We start from the raw sequence: 20,078 nt of genomic DNA on the forward strand, positions 1-20,078 counted from the left end.
GATGCTAGAACTGAAATTAAAAAAAAAGAATTGCTGGTGATACTGTGTGGGGAAAGAATTAACAATTCAAGATAATGATCATTTGATGCTTGATCATTGACACAAATTATTACTTGTTTCTCTTTTTGCAGATTCTGAGTATATCCAGCTTTTTTTCTTTTAATAAAATGTTATTCTTAATTTCTGTACATTTCCCCATATTTAAAATAAAATTACTATAGCAGATCATGGAATCTTTCTACTTAATAGCACATTCTATATAGCAGTTTCAAATACCTTGCATTTACTTATGTTGTTGCTGCGTAGCACTGTCAGGATTTTATTAAGACTTGGATAATTCAGGACATCCAAAAAAGTGTACGTGAACTTGAAGGTTCTAATTTCCTGCCAGTGTGGCTAAATAAATACACTCCTTGAACCTACACTGGGTTAGGCATATTGAGGATTCATTTCAAGAAATGCCTCTGACAAATCACATCCACTGAATTAATTAAGTCTACTTAAAATGATTTTTTTGGTGGTTTACTTTTTCAAACGCTATTATATAAGTATTTTTTAAAAAATAAGTTTTGACAGCACTCACAGACAACTTAGTCTAACGCTTTTCCTACATTTTGGTCGGTGGCACTTGTTCTTGCTCCACCATGTGAAGGGTCATGTGATTGTTGTGAAGGCTTCTGTAAGAACTGCTGAGGACCTGCATAGGGATGACTGGACATTGGAGGTAAGTGGGTAGGTAGTGCCAGTGGCTTTCTACTTCAAAGAAATTCTTGGCCAATGTTTCTGAGGAGCATTATGAATTTTTGTTCATTATGTACATGATAAATAAACTGTTAGAAAGCCTTTTGTAAGTATTTTCATATAGTGTGCAGATCCTACACCTTCCCACAGGATTAGTGATATTGCATATCAAAGGCATTTTTAAGCTGTCAAAATTCAATGCAATCTTTGTTTACACACTGCTTATCTTTGGAAACTCCTCTGTATCCAGCAGGACAATCTCCCTTTCCATATTGTACTTCGGTTCTTCAGATTGCCTACTATTCTCATTTGGCTTAGCAGAAGTACTACAGCTTTCTTGTGGCTCATCCTCGACATCATCTGAGATATCTGAAAACTAAAAGGAATAGACCTTAACATACAGAAAATATTAAATGCATTATATTTAATACTGTATTTCAAATTTAACACTCTTTCTAAATACAGCTGTCCAACCTTTTATCACATTGGTTTGCAATCACAAGTCTGTTGTCTTGTAACAAAATTCCCTTGGCCAACAGCCAGTCAAATCATGTGTTTTTGAGTCAGTGTGAACAGCTGATGACATGATTGACAAACAGCGGAGCATTTTATAAATCTCTTTGATCTACTTCGCTCCTCCTCTTTGGTTCCTTCCACTTTATCACTGAATCATAGAAAAAGGTTGGCAGTGGTCATTTGGCCTCCAAATACATACTGGTTAAATGACATAGAACAGTGAAACACAGCAAAAGGCCCTTTGGCCCACAATGTCTGTGTCGATCATGATGCTAAAATTAATCAGTCCCTCCTGCATGCATACGAACCATACCTCTTCATTCCCTGCATGTTTACATACCTGTCTAAATGCCTCTTAAACATCATATCTCTTTTACCACATACATCCAGCAGCACATTTCAAACACCTACCATACTATGTCTAAAAAAACTTGTCTCACACATCTCCTTCAAGCTCTCTGCCTCGCTGCTTAAAGCTATGCCCTCTAGTATTTGGCATTTACACTCTGGGAGAAAAAGACGCCAATGCTCTGTTCTGTTGTAGCTTCTATTAGGTTAGCGTTCACCACTCCAAGGAAAACAATCTAAGTTTGTCTAGCCTTTCCTAAGAGCTAATTCTCTCTAATCCGGGCCTCCTTAGAACCCTCTCCAAAATCTCCACAATCCACCAGAAACTAACAGCACACAAAACTCTGAACGTGGCCTAAACCAGAACTCCATACCACTGCAACATGAGCTTCCAAATTTTATGCTCAATACCGTGACCAATGAAAACAAGATTGCCATATCAGAATCAGAATGAGATTTATTAACATATGTCATTTTGCAGCAATATTTTGCAGTACAGAAACATATGAACATTTTGCAGTTCATAGATTCACGGACCATCCAGAAACCTGGTGGTGGAGAGGAAGAAGCTGTTCCTAAAATGTTGAGTGTGCATCTGCAGCTCCTATATCTCCTCCTTGATTCCAGTAATGAGAAAAAGGCGTGATCCAGATGGTGAGGATCCCCAGTGATGAATGCCACTTTCTCGAGGCATTGCCTATTAAAGATATCACTGATGGTGGGAGGCTAGTGTCCACGATAGAGTTGGCTGATCCTACAATGCTCTGTAATTCCATCCAATATATAATGCCATCCATCAGGAAAGGAAATCTCCTGGCCTCAGCCATCTAGCCTACAACAGTAGAGGCCCTCAAAGGAGGTTAACTTATAACTGTCCTCTGAACTGGCTTAGCAAACCACTGCTTCAAAGATCCTTCAGTATGGTCAATAAATGCCATCCTTGTCAACAACATTCATAATCCAGCAATAAATAAATTAGAATACTGGAATAATTATAACTAATAATCGAACAAATATTTATGCAAACACATCTCAATGTATTTAACAAATGGAAGCAGGTAGAATTTAACATGGTAGAAATCATTTGAAGGGAAAATTGAAAGTTCTATCAAAAAAGACAAGAGTTAATTGTCCCTACAGTTCCACAAGAAATGCATTTCTTGGAACTACATGATACCTCATGTACAATGATTCAATCTCTTACCTGTCTAGACCAATCAGGCAGCTGAACATTTGCAGCATTATGGGTAACATTCTTTTGAGCCAGGAGTGCACTTCTAACTCTGTAGACACACTGATATATTTCAACAAGTCTTTCACTGGGCTGGCAGCTGTAAAATATGTGGAACATCTGGAAAATAATGTCTTCCAAAACCCAGGAGCCTTAAGAACAATGGTTATTAAAAAAATGTGTGCCTGCACCATTTCTGATACAGAAACAGATCACTAATTAAAATGTGTTTTCAAATATTCTTTGTTTTCTGCATTTTGTACCTCATTGCTACTTTCTAATAGGTAATTATGGGATTTATAGGGAGTATGGTTCTGCATGAGTAGTAGTTCCTAATGTCTTTTCCACTCAATGGCATGGATATTATTAAGAACATCAGCATTCAAAGTAAGGAGAGATGTTCAAACTCAAAACTTCTAACACTAGATAAGCTCTTAACATAATGCATCACAGAAAAAAACCCTATGAGCCAGCACATTTGTGCTGACTAACAAGCTCCCATTTACACTAATCACATCTTACTTCTTCCTCATTCCTATTAACTCTCCAAATTCTACCTACATAACTCAAGGCAATTAACAACGACTAATGAATCCACCAACCCATATGTGCATTGGATGCGTGAGAAGCCCAAAGCATGTGGAGGAAACCCAGATGGTCACAGGGAGAAGAAACTGCTCTATCCGGACATCACTACAAGTTTGTACTCAATCTGGGTCACTGAACCTGGAAGGCTAGTGCATCAAACCAGCATAATGTTGTTGTTTATGGACTCCAGACTCTTGTTTAGAGTCAATATACGGCGCATGTGACAATATATACAAACCATAACCGATTACAAGTCCCCCCTGCACGCCAGTGACAATAACCCTCCCTTCCTGATAGTCTGAACGCTTTCCCTGCAAGGCTTGACCAATTGAACCACCTCTCTTCCTGTGACACAGTCACCTTGTCTCGTCACAGATTAGGTAAGGAGGGCCCTAGCCAGGGTAAACCCATGCAAAGCTGCAGTGCCGGACAACATACCTGGTCAGGTGCTGAGGGACTATGTGGCCCAGCTTATAGAGGTTTTAATAGACATCTTTAATATTTGACACATTTTAGGAGATAGTCTCCAGATTTTCTGCTATCTTTACCTTTACCTCCCCTTCAATGGTCTTGAATGAACCCTGCTGCCTTGGGTTACTTTTCTATTTGGAGATTTGTCAACTAGCTTTTATTTTTATTCTAATTTTTCTGCTACTTTTTTCTTGACATTGACAGCATCCTAAGGTTCTAAGGTGTGTTAAGGCAGACACAGAATGCTTACTTAATAGCTTTTGACTGCCATCTTTCCTTGTCTACCTTTATACTATTTATGTTTATGTTCCATTTTGTTACTTGCCAAACTGTTCTTTAAAATAATTTGCTCCTTTTTTTTTGTTCTCTGCAGTGACTGTATTCAGCAACACACACAGCATGCTGGAGGAACTTAGCAGGGTGGGCAGCAGCAATGGAAGAGAAAGAAGTTGCCTGATGAGGCAGTCCTGATGATAGTGCATGACGCAAAATGTTGGCTTTTTATTTCCCTCCATGGATGCTGCTTGACCTGCTGAGTTCCTTCAACATTTTGTGGACATTGCTCTAAATCTCCAGCATCTGCAGTCTCTTGTGTCAACATTATGCAACTTCTTTGCTGGAAACAGACATGGCGTTTATTATCACTGTTCCTTTTCTGTTTCATTTTTAATTCTACATCTTCATTTCTTCACTTTGAATGCTGATGTTCTTTCTAATATTAAACTTCTTCCAATGTACTCCCTCTATTTGTCTATTTAGGTTCCAATGAAACCAACTATCTCCAATTAACCAATAATTACCTTGAATTCTTCTATCATTCCAGATACATAATGTTTTTATGTTCAACAACATTGAAACATTATGCTCTAGAATAACATCATTCTCTAAAATGAAAATAAAACAAACGAAGTAGAATTAAGAAAGAAATGTGCTGGAAAATTGTTTTTGTTTAACATGCATAAACAACAATAAATTGTAAAGGGGTTCAGGGTAAATTGTAATGATAAAATAACATGAGAAATGCATAACACTTTCCAACACAAGGTAGTTCACTTCATTTATTTTCACTCTTGTAAAAATATATATAGTTTTAAAAAATAATTTTAATTAAATTACCTATCATTCTTGCAGGCTTCTTGCAATAATCCTGTGTGTTTAAGTAATACTGCAAGGACAAATCTTGAGACAACGTTCAGCAAATGATCTCCATTAGTACTGTGTTCCCACTCTGAAACAAAAGGGAGAATACCTAAATCATTTTTCTGGGTATAAAACGAACTCTACTCCTAATAAAGCTACTTATTAATAGTTCTTTTTATATATGAGTAAGATTTCTCATTGCCCAGCAGATATTAAGAATCTAAAATAAATTATTTTCTTAAATATTATACTGTCCAGATTTGATGGGAGTTTCAAATTCTGTTTCTTGAATTTTTTTTTAAAGAATAAGTTTAATCTTTATAACCATATAGGTGTCACAATAATTTTTTCATGTCAATTTACAAAATACTGCTTTTATTAAATACCACTTTGCCTTGGGAGGGTTTGAACTCATGACTGCTACATAACCCTTACCATATACAGTTTACTTTCAGAAGCTGTAATAAAAGCCTGTTTGAAGAGGAGGGTTTTAAGGAGAAACTGAACTGAGGTGGTGGAGTTTGGTGAGGAAATTTCAAAGCAAAGGATATCCATGGCTATCATACACAAAATGCAGGAGAAACTCAGCAGGCCAGGCTGTATCTATGGAAAAGAATACATGGGTGATGTTTCAGGCCAAGACCCTTCATCAGGATTTCTCGTGTTTGTGATATCCATGGCTAAATCCACAGTTGGCTACAAAAGATGACTTGTGAGGCTGGGCAGTGGCCAGAACTTGGCAACTGATGGAAAAGATAATGACACTAAAGAGCAAGAGACAAGAAATTATTTCAGGAAAAGAAAAGGTGGAATGGAGTTCAACATAGAACAGCAAGGAATAATGGTGAATTTAGTGAAGGAAATTGTTTCTCAGAGATGTTATTAGATTGTAGAGATTATGCAGTAATTTAATAGGAAGTGAAAAATCCATGTGAGTTAGTTTCTTCTTAGAGTAAACTGGAAGATCTGAAAGGACTGTTACAGCTCAAGATGTGACATGTTTGATATGCAGTGAGGAATACAAGCTTTTAAGTATATACTTTTGCTCAAATGAGGAGTTTCTCACCCTCTCTTAATGGAACGATTTGATTATAAATGACTTGATGGGGTAAAAAAAAAATAGCCTATAGGCTTTCTGGAGTTTGAGCAAGGGTGAACATAAGGGTGAGCAAGATCATGGAATGTTGCTGGGTTAAACAACTGGATCTGAAACCAGACCAACACCAGACAGTACTAGCACTGGCTACTAAGAAGCAATAAGGAATAAAGAACCATTGATGTAAACTGAACACCTACGGTTAAGTTGCCACTCATTGAGAACAAATCCTATGTGGACTCAATGGCTAATCAAATTTCTCCATGCTGGAATTTCTATGCAATTCAATGTGGTTATAATATTTAAGAATTCCTTAAGGTTATTGTAGCCAGGGGTGGTAGTGGGGATAAGCTCCCACTATCTATTAAATGCTCTCAATGTTGTGTGCCTCAAATAGTCTCTGACAACAAAGTCCAGCTCCTGGCTTTCACATGTGACTTAGCTACTAAGCTCAGCGGAACCATTTCTACTGACAGGAAAAAGGGCAAGGGTGGGTTGCTGGTGCCTTAAAACCAGTCGCTTTGGGCTGATGGGGCTCATCAGCTATGGTTGGCAGCTCATCTAGGAGAAGGAAAACTCTGATCTCAAGCTTCTGCTGCCTTGCGGCTATACCCACTCACGGGGAAGGATTTGCGAGTAAACTCAGAGGGAAAAATCTAGAACTGGACTCCCTCAGGCAGTCCTACATTAAGTTCAACTCAGACTGGCAAGGCCTGTGATGCTGCTGGTGCCAAACTATATCGATCTCTGCCATTCCTTTGGGCTCATCAGATGTGTGGAGAGGGGGAGCTTGCTACAACGGACAACAGCTTGTACTCCATATTGTACTGCCCTGGTTTGTATATCTACACAGCTAGGATGCAACATCCATGGTTAACCCTGAACAGCGGAGGCCTCAACATCATCACCATAATATTTAAGCCAATCAGGTCTGATATAAAGTACATGAGATTGAGAGAATTATTTTGTAAAACATAAAGTGCCATGAAGTAGTAACATAATCAAAATGAGGAAATATCAAAGGCCTGAATATATACATGACTTCATAGATCAAACTCATTCCTTAAGGAAAAGATATACAGTTTCTGCCAGAAGAAGTCTAATATAAATCCACAATTACACAATGCTTCTCAATCTGCCATTTACAACACTCCATCTAGGAGCATACAACTGATATGCTTTCAATTGCCTGATTTAAACAACCTACAGAGTTCCTCCATGATTTTTAAAAGAAATTAATATATTACTCTCCATAAACAAATAAAGCCCATATACAATTAATCATAACCAAATACTTGATTTGTAATAAATAACAACAAAATAACCATTCATAAAAAATAGTGGAGGGAGAAAGATACCATTGCTGATGGCGTAGTGCTGCATTCTGCTCCAGATTTTGAACCCTGGCTCTACTGTGGCACCAAGCGCAATGTCTATTAGTACAGCAGTGTTTTCAGAAACTTGAAACTCAAATGATTTCTTTTCCGCAGAGTGAGCCAATGCCTTTGTAGTTAGACTATTAATGTAAGAACCTTTGGAAAGAAAATACAAAGATCGTTAAGAAGTATCTTAAAGAATTTTTATCTTTTGAAACTATACTTTTTAAACAAAAACACAAGAAAATCTGCAGATGCTGGAAATTCAAGCAACACACACAAAATGCTGGTGGAACTCAGCAGGCCAGGCAGCATCGATGGGAAGTAGTACAGATGACGTTTCGGATTTTGCAATGGTTGTACAGTCAAGTGGAGAGTGAAACTGAAGAGGGTGAAGAAAAGATTTGCAAGAATGTTGCCTGGACTAGAGGTCCTGAGTTATAGGGAGAAGGTGGCTATGCTGGATCTTTATTCCTTGGAGTGTAGGAGAATGAGAAGTGCCTCAAAAAATATATAAAATAATGAGGGGCATAGATAGAGTAGATGGTCATTGTCTTTTTACCAGGGTTGGGGAGTCCAAACTAGAAAGCATAGATACAAACATGATAAGAGGGGAGAGATTTAAAAGAGACCTGAGAGATTAACTTCTTTATACAGAAAGAGCAGTGAAAACATAGACTGTACTGGTTGAGAAGGATGCAATTTCAATATTTAAGAGGCATGGGAGTAAGGGTTTGGAGAGTTATGGGCCAAATGCAGGGGACCAGGACCTGCAGTGAGGATGCTTTGATTGGCATGGTTCAGTTGGACTGTGGGCCTATTTCCGTACAGTAGTACTGTATAATTCTATTAATCTTAAACAAGCATTTTGCCGAGCAGAAGATAAGGAACTCAAAAGCAACTCAGTTCTGTAGAACAGGAAGGGCAGAAAACGTCAAGTCTACATCCGAGAAGGCAGTCGTCCCATAGCTTAAACAAAAAAAAAATAATAATAATGAGGAGTGAAATGGGCAGGTAAGCACAAATTTTTATGTTGTAGGAGTTTGGATTTTTAGTATGATACATTATTACTGTTCACAAATCAATACTTATTCAAAAAATAAATTTATTGGAAGTTTTCTGCTTAGTTGTGGTATAACCAATGGGAACAGAGCTGGAACAGAGCTACGACGTCAACTTAAACCAGAGCCAATCTGGCCTCAAAATGCTAACTGAGGAAAACAAAATCCCTTGATAGCCAAGCAACACACATCAAAGTTGCTGGTGAACGCAGCAGGCCAGGCAGCATCTGTAGCAAGAGGTGCAGTCGACGTTTAGTCCTGACGAAGGGTCTCGGCCTGAAACGTCGACTGCACCTCTTCCTACAGATGCTGCCTGGCCTGCTGCGTTCACCAGCAACTTTGATGTGTGTTGCTTGAATTTCCAGCATCTGCAGAATTCCTGTTGTTTCCCTTGATAGCCATAATATTTACAAATATTACATACAAGTTAAGGTACAGAGAACTTTACATAGAATCCAGAATAATGCATGAAACTACTCTATTCAGGTAGAATCTTGGTTTAAATCCTTTTATTTTAAAATGACAAATGGGGATAAAAAATATTGACCTACCAAGCCGTTCACTGTCAATTTCAAGGCCATTGCTGAGGAGCTGACTTTGCAGCCAGTAAGCTGAATTTACTTCTTCTGGTGAACAAAGAGGACCTTGCAGCATTTCTCCAAGACATTTCCCAATAGTGAAAGAAATGGTGCGTTCCATATCAATCAACCAAATCCAAGATTTCACGTCTGCTGGAACGGATATTTCAAAATTGTTTCCAGGTTCTAAGGAATAAAAGTAAAGGTTATTCAGACTTAATCTTTACTGAATTGTATTATGGATATACTTTAAGTTACAGTGAGTGCTAAACATGTCAACATTCACTGGCCCAGAATTTTCTGTGAATGTAACAGCAAATCTAACATTTCTTGATGTAACATACAACTGCTACAGAAGCTTTTGGAGGGTTTAGATACTAAGTTAAATGCAGATATCTAGAAATTGCTGGTCAGATCTGCATTTTCCTTCAAGATTTGTAAAAAGTACCATAATTTTGCCTTGAACATTGAAACCTGAAGTGGCTGTAGAACAAAGCTTGCCGAAGGACATTAAGCCTTTCCATTTCCAAGTAAATACCCTTTTATATATTTATTAATATTCCCAGTCAACCTCTCTGACCTTAGTTCGTCAGGACTTCAGGACTTCGTTAGTCCTGACGAAGGGTCTCGGCCTGAAACGTCGACTGTACCTCTTCCTAGAGATGCTGCCTGGCCTGCTGTGTTCACCAGCAACTTTGATGTGTGTTGCTTGAATTTCCAGCATCTGCAGAATTCCTGTTCTCTGACAATGAATATGTTTTATAACATTAATTATTCCAAAGGTGAATTCTCTTCCTTCATTTTAATTATAATTGAATATTTCAGAAATATTACTTTTTCTTAACACAAACAAGAGAAAATCTACAGATACTGGAAATCCAAGCAACACACACAAAATTCAGCAGAACCTGCTGAACGGTCTTGGCCCAAAACGTTGACTGTACTCTTTTCTGTAGATGCTGCCTGGCCTGCTGAGTTCCTCCAGCATTTTGTGGGTGTTGCTTACTTTTTCTTAAACTCATTTTCCTCTCTCTCTTTATGTAGCCTTTCCCTCTGTATCATATTTTTGCACCTAATTTACACATTCTAACTTGCAGTTCATTCTCAATCCTTGTATTGTTTCACAATTTGCAATCCTACCAATCAAGCATACAAGCCTTTTTTACTTACATGCAGATAGCATGCTTTCCTGACCATCCAATGAACAGCTTGCTATTCTGTCAACTTGTCATAAAAGTTTTTTTAAAAACATTAATATGCAAAAGGCAAATTTAAGGACAGATGTTTTAAAATATGCAGGCAAAGCAAATAATGACATACAGTATTGTGCAACTCTGGTAATACACATTAGCGTTTCAGTAAGTAACACAGAAGACTTTGCAATAAAAATTTGCTTGTAAATCAAAAATAAATTCAGCTTTGACGAACAGTATTGGTTGATTATTTGACAAATATTGCAACCTCATACAATAGTTAAGAAATAATTTGCTCTGCTATAAATTTACAAAAGGTTGCATTTTCATTTAGTGCCTCAATCCTGAAAGAGTGGATTAAAAAGAAATTATTATATAGGTTTGTGAATAAAAATTTTAATCTTTTATTGGAAATGTTTTGGGTCACTTTTTAAATTGCCAATAGAATTTAGGGTCTCAGTTCTGCCCCACAGATCATATGCAGCCAGTGACTCTGCAGTATTGGGAACCTCCTCATTCTAGGTTTTGGCAGTGCCTCAGAAACATTATGGGCTGAGTAAGTCAGTGCAACCAATGCTGCTCATAATATTGAACTTTACAGTTCCACTTACTTTATCTGCTATCAGAGTACCCATGAGCACTTTATCCTCCTTAATAACAACAGTCATAAAATCTATGTCGTCCAGGTAACCACAACAAAACTCAAATAATGCAAACTTAGATCTGTACTGATGCCAAACACAAGTGACATTCTGTCATCATGTAGAGAACAGTGTATTAATTGAACTGGTTTTGCTTTGCAGACAGATTGCAATATAGTCATAGAATACTATAACACAGAAACAGGCCCATTAGCCCATCTTGTCGGTGCAGAACTATTAATCTCCCTAGTCTCATCAACATGCACCTAGACCATAGCACATCAAACTCCTCTCATCCATGTGCATAAGAAATAGGAGCAGGAGTAGGCCTGTTCCACCATTCCAGACATCCCACCCTGCAAAAATTCATTTCAGTGAGGTAGCACCACCATTTCAGGGAGGTAGCGCTCCCACCCCCCACAACCCCGCCCCGGCCCCGTCAACCTCCAAAGGTGCATGTAATACTTTGGTTAGTGATTTTGTCTAATCTGTAAACCAAATTGGGTATATGCAGCAAATGTGACATTAAAGAATGTACTTATATTATACTATATTATATTATCATGTTTATGATATTACAACTTTAAGCAATTCTACAGGGAGTTTGGCCTCATCAAGTAGGACATCAATAGTGTAGCTCCTTGGCAGCTAGCCAGCTAGTTTAAAGCAGGGGTCCCCAACCTTTTTTGCACCGCGGACCAGTTTGATATTGACAATATTCTTGTGGCCTGGCCGACCCGGGGGTGGGGGGGTGGGAGGTGGGTGGGTGTTAAACGCGACCGGAATATAGGTGATAAGTCAACTATAAGTCACTTGTAAGAGGCTAATAGACTCAATTTCGTTTCTAAAGGGGTTTATCTAACGAATTTAATATTAAACACACAGCGCATATTCTCCTCACATGAATGTAGTGATAAGTCAATTATAACAGTGGTGCCAAACCTCCGGGCCGCGAAGAATGCAGCGGTACAGCGGCAGCCAGAATGCACCCAGCACATCTTTAAGAAAAAAGCCGAAATATACAAGCTAATTGATTAGGTGCTGCCCAGCACGTAAATGTCGGCCCAGATCAGAGACAACGCAATCGGCTAATTTTTCTCAAGGCAGCAAACAGCTCCTCATCTGTATACAGACCATGACCTCATTGCTGTTTTGCCTTACTTCTATAGACTCTGCATCCATCTCCTGAGTAAATACAAAGGCAAAAAAAAAGTCCTTTTAAGGTCTCCCTATTTTTTTCAGCTCCATGCATAAATGACCACTCATCTTCAAGATGACCAATCTTGTCCCTTGCTACTATTTTGCTCTTAATATACCATATCTATGGAAGCCACTGGGATTCTCCTTCACTTTGTCTGCTAGAATACCCTCATGCCCTCTTTTAGCCATCCTGATTTTCTTCTTAAGTGCTGTCTTGCATTTCTTAAACTCCTCAAGTACCTCATTTGTACCCTCCTACCTTTACCTGTTATGCGGCTCCTTTTTCTTTTAAACCAGGGCTCAATATCTCTTAAAAACCAAGATTCACTAAACCTGTTACTCTTGCCTTTTATTCTGCCAGGAACACACAAACTCAGTGCCCTCAAAATTTCACTTTTAAAGGCCCTCCAGTTACCAAGTATACCTTTACCAGAAAGCAACCTGTCCCAATCCATACTTGCAAGATCCTTTCTAATACCATCAAATAGACCATTTGACAATTTAGTATCTCAATTTGAGGACTCGACCTATATTCTCCATTATTATATTGAAGCTAATGGCATTATGATCACTAGATGCAGTGTTCCCGTACATTATCTTCTGTCACCTACTATGTCTCATTTTCTAATAGGAGATCTAGTATTGTACTCCCTCCAGTTGGAACCTCTATGAAACTTTTCTGAACATATTTGAAAAACTCTATCCCATCTATCCCTTTTACAATATGGGAGCTCCAATCAATATGTGGAAATATAAAATCACCTACAATCACAATCTTAAGTTTCTTGCAACTGTCTGCAATCTCTCTACAAATTTGCTAAGTCCTGCATACTATTGGTGGTCTAATAATATAATCCCATTAATGTGGTCGTCCCTTTCTTATTACTCACCCATATAGTCTCAGTAGATGAGCTCTCCAGTCTGTCCTGTTTGAACACAGCTGTGATATTTTCTCTGCATAATAATGCCACCTCTCCCCCTTTAATCCCTTCCACTCTATCAAGTCTAAAGCAGCAGAACCCCAGAACACTGAGCTCCCAGTCCTTCCTTTCTGCAACCAATCTCACTAATGGCAACAACATCAGAATTCCACATGCTGAACCATGCCCTAAGCTCATCCACCTTTTCTACAATACACATTACATTAAAATATACACAACTCAGAACATTGGTCCTATCATACTCAACCTTTTGATTCCTGACTTTGTATGCAGGCTTAACTTCATTCCCCATAACCACTCCACTATCTGCTCTGGTGCTCTGGTTCCCATCCCTCTGCAACTGTTATTTAAACACACACACCCCCACCCCACCACCTACCTACCATGCAGCACTAGCAAGCCTTGCTTTATGGATATTAGCCCCCTCAAGTTCGGGTGCAAACCATCCCTTCTGTACAGGACCCACCCTCCCTGGAAGAGAGCCCAATGATCCAAAAATCTGAAGACACCCCTCCCCTTCCTGCACCACCTCCTTAGCCATGTGTTAAATTCTGTGATCTTCTTATTTCTGGCCTTACTAGCACATGGCACAGGTAGCAAAGCTGAGATACAACCCTGGACGTCCTGTCCTTTCACTGAACACCAAACTCCCTGAACTCACTTTACAGGACCTTGTCACCTTTGCTACCCTGTGATTACTACTGACATGGACGGCAACCTCCAGCTGCTCACCCTCCCATTTAAGAATGCTGTGGACTCAATCTGAGATGTCCCTGACCCTAGCACCTTGAAGACAACATACCATCTGTGAATCTCGTTCTCGTCCACAGAACCTCCTGTCTGTTCCCATACCATTGAATCCTCTATCACTACAGCTCACCTTTCTTCCACTTTCCCTTCTGAGCAAGTGAGCCAGACTCAGGTGCTGGAGACCTGACTGCTGTTGCTTTCCTCTGCCAGGTCATCCCCCTCCACACAATACAAAGTGGTATACCTGTTATTGAGGGGAAAGCCACAGGGGTACTCTGCAGTGGCTGAGTATCCCCTTTTCCTCTCCTGATGATCACTCAGTTACCTATATCCTGCACCTTAGCTGCAACTTCCTCTCTGTATCACCTGTTGATCAACCCATCAGCTTCCAGAATAATCCTGAGTTCATCCAGCTCCAATTCCATAACACTGTCAGCAAGAAGTCGCACTCTCACCTTCAATGCATGCCCTCTGGTATTAGACATTTCTACCCTGAGAAAAAGATACTCCCTGTCTACTTTATCTATGCTTTCCATTATCTTACAAAAACCTCTATCAGATCTCCCCCCAGCTTCTGCCATTCCAGAGAAAAAAAAACAAATTGGTCCAACCTTTCATGATAGCACATGCCCTCTTAATCAGGAAGCATCCTGGTAAACCTCTTCTGCACCCACCCCAAAGCCTCAACATTCTTTCCATCGTGGGCAAGCAGAACTGCATGTGATACTCCAAATGTGGCCTAACCAGAGTTCTACAACAACCACCACCCCCCATGACATAATGAAGATTATTGCACCACTTGTTTGGAACCCACACTGTAGCTACTCATGATTAAATCCAAGAATGCAAAGGCACATGCATCCATCACACTGAATAAAAATGATTTCCATCTTGAAGTAAATGTAGCTCAAATAGATTTAAAAAATTATAACCATAGAGGAAAAATTACAAGCATGTTTGAAATAGCTACAATGTCCTGAAAAAACACTTTAGGACGTTGAAAGAAATTGAATAACCACACTAACCATGGATCTCCCATTCAAGTTCTTGTTCCTCCAATAACAGTGCAGCTGGTAAAAGCCTGTTTAGACAATCCAATGGTTGAAGGAGATCTAGAAGACCATCAAGCATAGGTTGCACAATACTAGCAGGTAACAGCAGAAGAGAATATATCACCTGGCACAAAATACTTCCAGCTGCAGAGTTAAAAAGAATCCCTAAAATAAAGAAATGATTTAAATAAGAACAAAATATTCATCAATAAGAATGTTGTCTTTAATTTTCATAAAATTGCTTACTTTCTTTTTCTTAACAAGACTACATTACATTAATTCAAAATTCAAGGTGACACAAAATATTAAATTGAATATTTAAGCAGTACAGCACTGTCAAAATAACTTACTGCAGTCAAACTATGCCAAAATTTCTCATCATGTGAAGTACTGTTAAATATATGCGTTTTGTGCAAAACATTCATTCACTGGACAACTCATAAATTACTTTCTCAGCTTGCTTTCATTAAGAATAATGTAAATGTAGAGTTAATATCCCTTACATTTTAGGAAATTGTTCTGGAAACAATGTGAATTAGGATATCTTCAACTGGGATGTCCATTACCATTTTCCCCAAAGAATTAGAAATTGATTGAAAATACAAAGTAATGCGATATCATTTGACATACAAGTTCACTTGCCTAACAGGAAATAATAATATAAAAATTCTCACTTTTACAGCCTTATAAACAATAGCAGAAAAGTTGCCACGAAAGTCTCGGAAGAACATTGGTAGTGAGGATCAGAAATCTCTGTTGGTTTGGGTTTTTCAGATGAATGATTTAGTACAACCACAAGCCACGGAAAGAACAAAAATCCATTAATTGCTGGTTGTAATGATGTGACCCCCTTTAGTAGCTCCATTTTAAAACACTCAAACCAGTCAAGCAAGCATATGGATCCTCGGTTTAATGAATCATGTGAAGGGTCTTGCCACCGGTTTACTACGGCCATGGAAACATAGTGGTATTGACACAGAAAGTCATACTTTCAGTCTGGGGTTAAACAGAATGCAAAGATTGCATGCTTTCTGATTCAACTAAAAGAAAAATGTAGACATAGCGAAAGTACTGTGCATAATTGGGGCTTTAGGCCAATAAACTGCTCATTTTAGGACAAACAAGAACTGTAATTTTTGATGCTAACTGTACAGCAATAAATCAGGATTCTTACCATGCAACTTCTCCGTAACACTTTTATCCACTAAGCTTTCTTTCAGAAGAACAGCAGATCGTCTGTAAGTATCAGATGCATACTGCAGCAGCAATTGTAAGTGCTTATGCAGTAGATCCACGCTTAACTGGTCCTATAATTAAAAAAGTTATAGACTGGTTCATAAAATGCTTATGTGACTGCTGATGCCAGGCAGACAATCTCTGAAGAGTATTCAATATGGTGAGGGTCACCTGTCTTGTAAACACACTGGCCAGAAGAAAGCAATGGCAAACTACTTCTGTAGAAAAATTTGCCAAGAACAATCATAGTCATGGATAGACCGTGATTGCCCAAATCATACAACAAGGGATATTACAAACAAACAAATAAGAATATCTCCCTTCAAGATATTTAACATCAGGCTACAAACTTCTGCTACTGCAAAGTTAGGCTCATTTGCTCAGCCTTTGACAACCTAACCATTTACTTTTAATTCCAAAAGCACCAGTACCAGTACTGAGCAGATGGGTAATGATAACTGGAAGTGGAAAAGAGAACTTGTGGCTATTTTCTTCCCCTGAAAGAGACACTAAGTCATAATTTAGTCATTCCTTTGTACATTTATTCTGACACAGAGAACTAAACTTGGAAAGTTTTTTTTACTGTAATGCTAAGTGCCAAACCAGCTAATGAACTCAAGGATGCTGATGAACTGAAATGGAATTACATCCAACAAAATTGTAAGGATTTCAGAAACAGGGGTAGGAAGATCCACTTCATCCCATTCTTCTCTTAGATAACCAATTCTCTATCCACGTCAATACATTACCCTCACTAACCTGTTTTCTTGACCATTCCATTCTTTAATATTGGGGTCACACTTGCTGCAATCCAATTCACAGGGAAAAAAATCCAGAACTGATAGAACTGAAGAAGATGGTAAGTAGAACATCAACCCTCTTTAAAGTTATTTCTTTCAAAACTCTAGAATGCAGATCTTTATTTCCTTTGCCTTTGTGCTTTTAAGCTCACCAACTTCTCTAATATTGCTTTATTGACTAACACTTGGTTCTTTCATACCATTAAAACCTTTATTTTTAATACGCCTGATTGGGGGTCTGCTTGTCTGCCTTCATAAAGGTAACTGCAAAATAATTGTTTCATTCATCTCCCATTTCCTTATTCACTATTCTAAATTCTCATTCTCTCTCTTTCTCTGTGTGTACTTATAGAAGCTCTTTACAATTCAATTTTATGTTCCTCATACTCTATCATGCTCTCCAATATCAATTTCAAGGCCCTTTTTTACAGGGTTCTTAAAATGCTCCCAATCCTGAGGCCTATTGCTATTTTTGGCAGTTTTATATGCCTTTTCCTTTGATGAATCACTTCTCTATTAATTTTGTGCCCTAAAGGAACTAAATTCATTTTGCAGCTAAATACAGGTGCTATATCAAGTTTTCTTTTCTCCTTTTTGCCTTTTGCCTGTCCTTTGTAAATGCTGAATAGCCTAGGTTATTTCACCCCCAGCTTTGGGCATCCTCAAACCATGTTGCAGTATTTTTAATTAGAACACACTCATTTATTTCTATTTGTATTATTAACTTGACATTGTGGGAGAAGATAGAGTGCTAGAAGATGGTTGCTTCTCTGACTGAGGCCTGTGACTAGTGGAATACACAGGGATCGGTGCTCAGTCCATTGTTGTTTGTCATTGATCTCAACGTTCTGGACAATAATGTGGTTAACTGGATCAGCAAATATCCAGATGACACCAAGATTGGGGGTGTAGTGGACAGGGAGGAAGACTTTCAGAGTTTGCAGCAGCATCTGGATCAGCTGGAAAAATGGGCTGAAAATGGCAGATGGAATTTAATGCAGACAAATGCAAAGTGTTGCACTTCGGTAGGACTAACCAGGGTACTCTTACATGGTGAACAACAGGACACTGATGAATGCAGTAGAGCAAAGGGACCTGGAAATACACATCCATAATTCATTGAAAGTGGCGGCACAGGGTCATAAAGAAAGCTTTTGGCATATTGGCCTTCATAAATCAATGTGTTGAATACAGGAGACAGGATATTATGTTGAATTTGTATAAGATGTTGATGAGGCCTAATTTGAGTATAATGTACAGTTTTGGTCATCTACCTACAGGAAGGATGTAAGTAAGGTTGAAAGAGTACAGAGAAAATTTACAAGGGTGTTGCTGGCACAGGAGGACCTGAGTTATAAGGAAACATTGAATTAGCTAGGACTTTATTACTTGGAACATAGAAGACTGAAGGGAGATTTGACAGAGGTGTACAAAATTATGATGGGCTTAGATAGGGTAAATGCAAGCAGGCTTTTTCCCTGAGGTTGGATGGGACTACAACTGGAGGTCATGGGTTAAAGAGAAAGGTAAAAAGTTTAAGGGGAACATGAGGAGAAACTTCTTTACTGAGAGGATTATGGGAAAGTGGAACAAGCTGCCAGTGCAAGAGGTGCACATGAAGTCGATTTCAACATTTAAGACAAGTTTGGATAGGTACATGGAAGGGAGGGGTATGGAGGGCTATGGTCAGAGTGCACGTTAATGGGATTAAACAGTTTAAATAGTTCTGCATGAACTAGATGGGTCAAATATCCTGGTTCTGTGCAGTACTTTTCTATGACTCTCTCTTAACTTGCCAGCATTTAAATAGGGAGTCTTTAATCTAGTACCTTTTTTTAAAACATTATTTCTATTCTTTGAACAACTTCATCCACTGATTTTATGTTTTACCATTATTTTGCTTACTGCTTTCCAGCTACCCATTCTGCTTTGTTGCACTCCACCTTGAATCCCTTTTGAAATTTCTATCCTTAGTCATAGAGTAATACAGCAAAGAGACAGGCTTCTCTCCTCCTGTGCAGTCGAGCTAGTCATGGTGAAACACTCATGAGAAACACTCATGTACACTTTTTGAGGAACCATAAGGGAAGTTTGGATAGGTACATGGATGAGAGGGGTATGAAGGGCTATAGTCCATCTGTGGGTATATGGAACTAGGCAGAAAAACAGATTGGCATGAACTAGATAGGCTGAAAGGAATGTTTTTTGTGCTGTACTGATCTAAAATACTATTAATCCAACAGCATCCATAGGGGAAAATCAGGCAGTGAATGAGACCGACTCTTGCAAGATCTCAAAGAAGAAAAAATCTGAAGATGCTGACAATGCAAGTAACACACACAAAATGCTAGAGGAACTCAGCAGGCCAGGCAGTATCTCTGGAAAAGAGTAAACAGTCGACGTTCAGGGCCGAGACCCTTCATCGGGACCTGTTGAAGGGGACTGTTTACTCTTTAGCATTGATGCTGCCCAGCCTCCTGAGTTCCTCCAGCAATATCTGCCTGGTCCTACTAAGCAATGAAAACTGAAAACTGGGAAGATGAAAGAAAAACAGAAAATGCTGGAAATAATCAGCAGTCAGGCAACAACTGAGAATAAAAAAAAACAACAAATTAACATTTCAGCTTGAAGAGCCTCCAAACTGGGCTTGACTTTAAGTATTAACACTGACTTTCTATGTCTGACCTGCTGAGCTTTTCCAGCATTTTGTCTTTACACCTCCTAGCCTGCTTGATGATAACTCTTGGCAGTTTCTTCCTGTTCCCATTGAAGCTGAGGTGCAGCTACCTCCCTAAATATGTCATTCATAAAATGTCCAACCCCACAGATGCACCTGCGTCTCCACTTCAGTTCTAGTTCCAAACTAAAAAAATTAGAGCCAGCAACTAGAGATGCTGGTTGCTCATCCATGGCTTTTCCAGTTCTCAATAATACTAAAGACAGATGAGATAGACCAGGTGACAGAAGTCACTATTTGCTTATGACCAAATTGACTTATTACTCTGTAGTTGGTCTTGAAAAAAATGCACAACTAATTCAAACTCTTTTGATTTTTAACACATCAGTTCTCTCAACTACAACATTAAGTGCAAAGGCACCAAAAATTTATAAAGTTTAAG

The 20,078-nt window shown here is 38.7% G+C and overlaps 1 protein-coding gene across 5 annotated transcripts in view; it reads right to left on the reverse strand.

Moving 5' to 3' along the window:
• LOC134343917 (probable E3 ubiquitin-protein ligase HERC1) overlaps positions 1–20,078 on the reverse strand; it is a 295,654-nt gene that overhangs the window by 198,963 nt on the left and 76,613 nt on the right. For all 5 annotated transcript variants that reach the window (XM_063042842.1, XM_063042841.1, XM_063042839.1 and 2 more), the window contains 7 exons: positions 16,098–16,230; positions 14,897–15,088; positions 9,120–9,332; positions 7,490–7,663; positions 5,012–5,123; positions 2,810–2,936; positions 961–1,117 (listed from right to left, as the gene is read on the reverse strand). In XM_063042842.1, the coding sequence (XP_062898912.1) occupies positions 961–1,117; positions 2,810–2,936; positions 5,012–5,123; positions 7,490–7,663; positions 9,120–9,332; positions 14,897–15,088; positions 16,098–16,230 (1,108 nt within the window). The remainder of the gene's footprint in view (positions 1–960; positions 1,118–2,809; positions 2,937–5,011; positions 5,124–7,489; positions 7,664–9,119; positions 9,333–14,896; positions 15,089–16,097; positions 16,231–20,078) is intronic.

The sequence above is a fragment of the Mobula hypostoma genome, chromosome 3 (genome assembly GCF_963921235.1).
Source record: "Mobula hypostoma chromosome 3, sMobHyp1.1, whole genome shotgun sequence".
Classification (NCBI taxonomy): Eukaryota; Metazoa; Chordata; class Chondrichthyes; order Myliobatiformes; family Myliobatidae; genus Mobula; species Mobula hypostoma.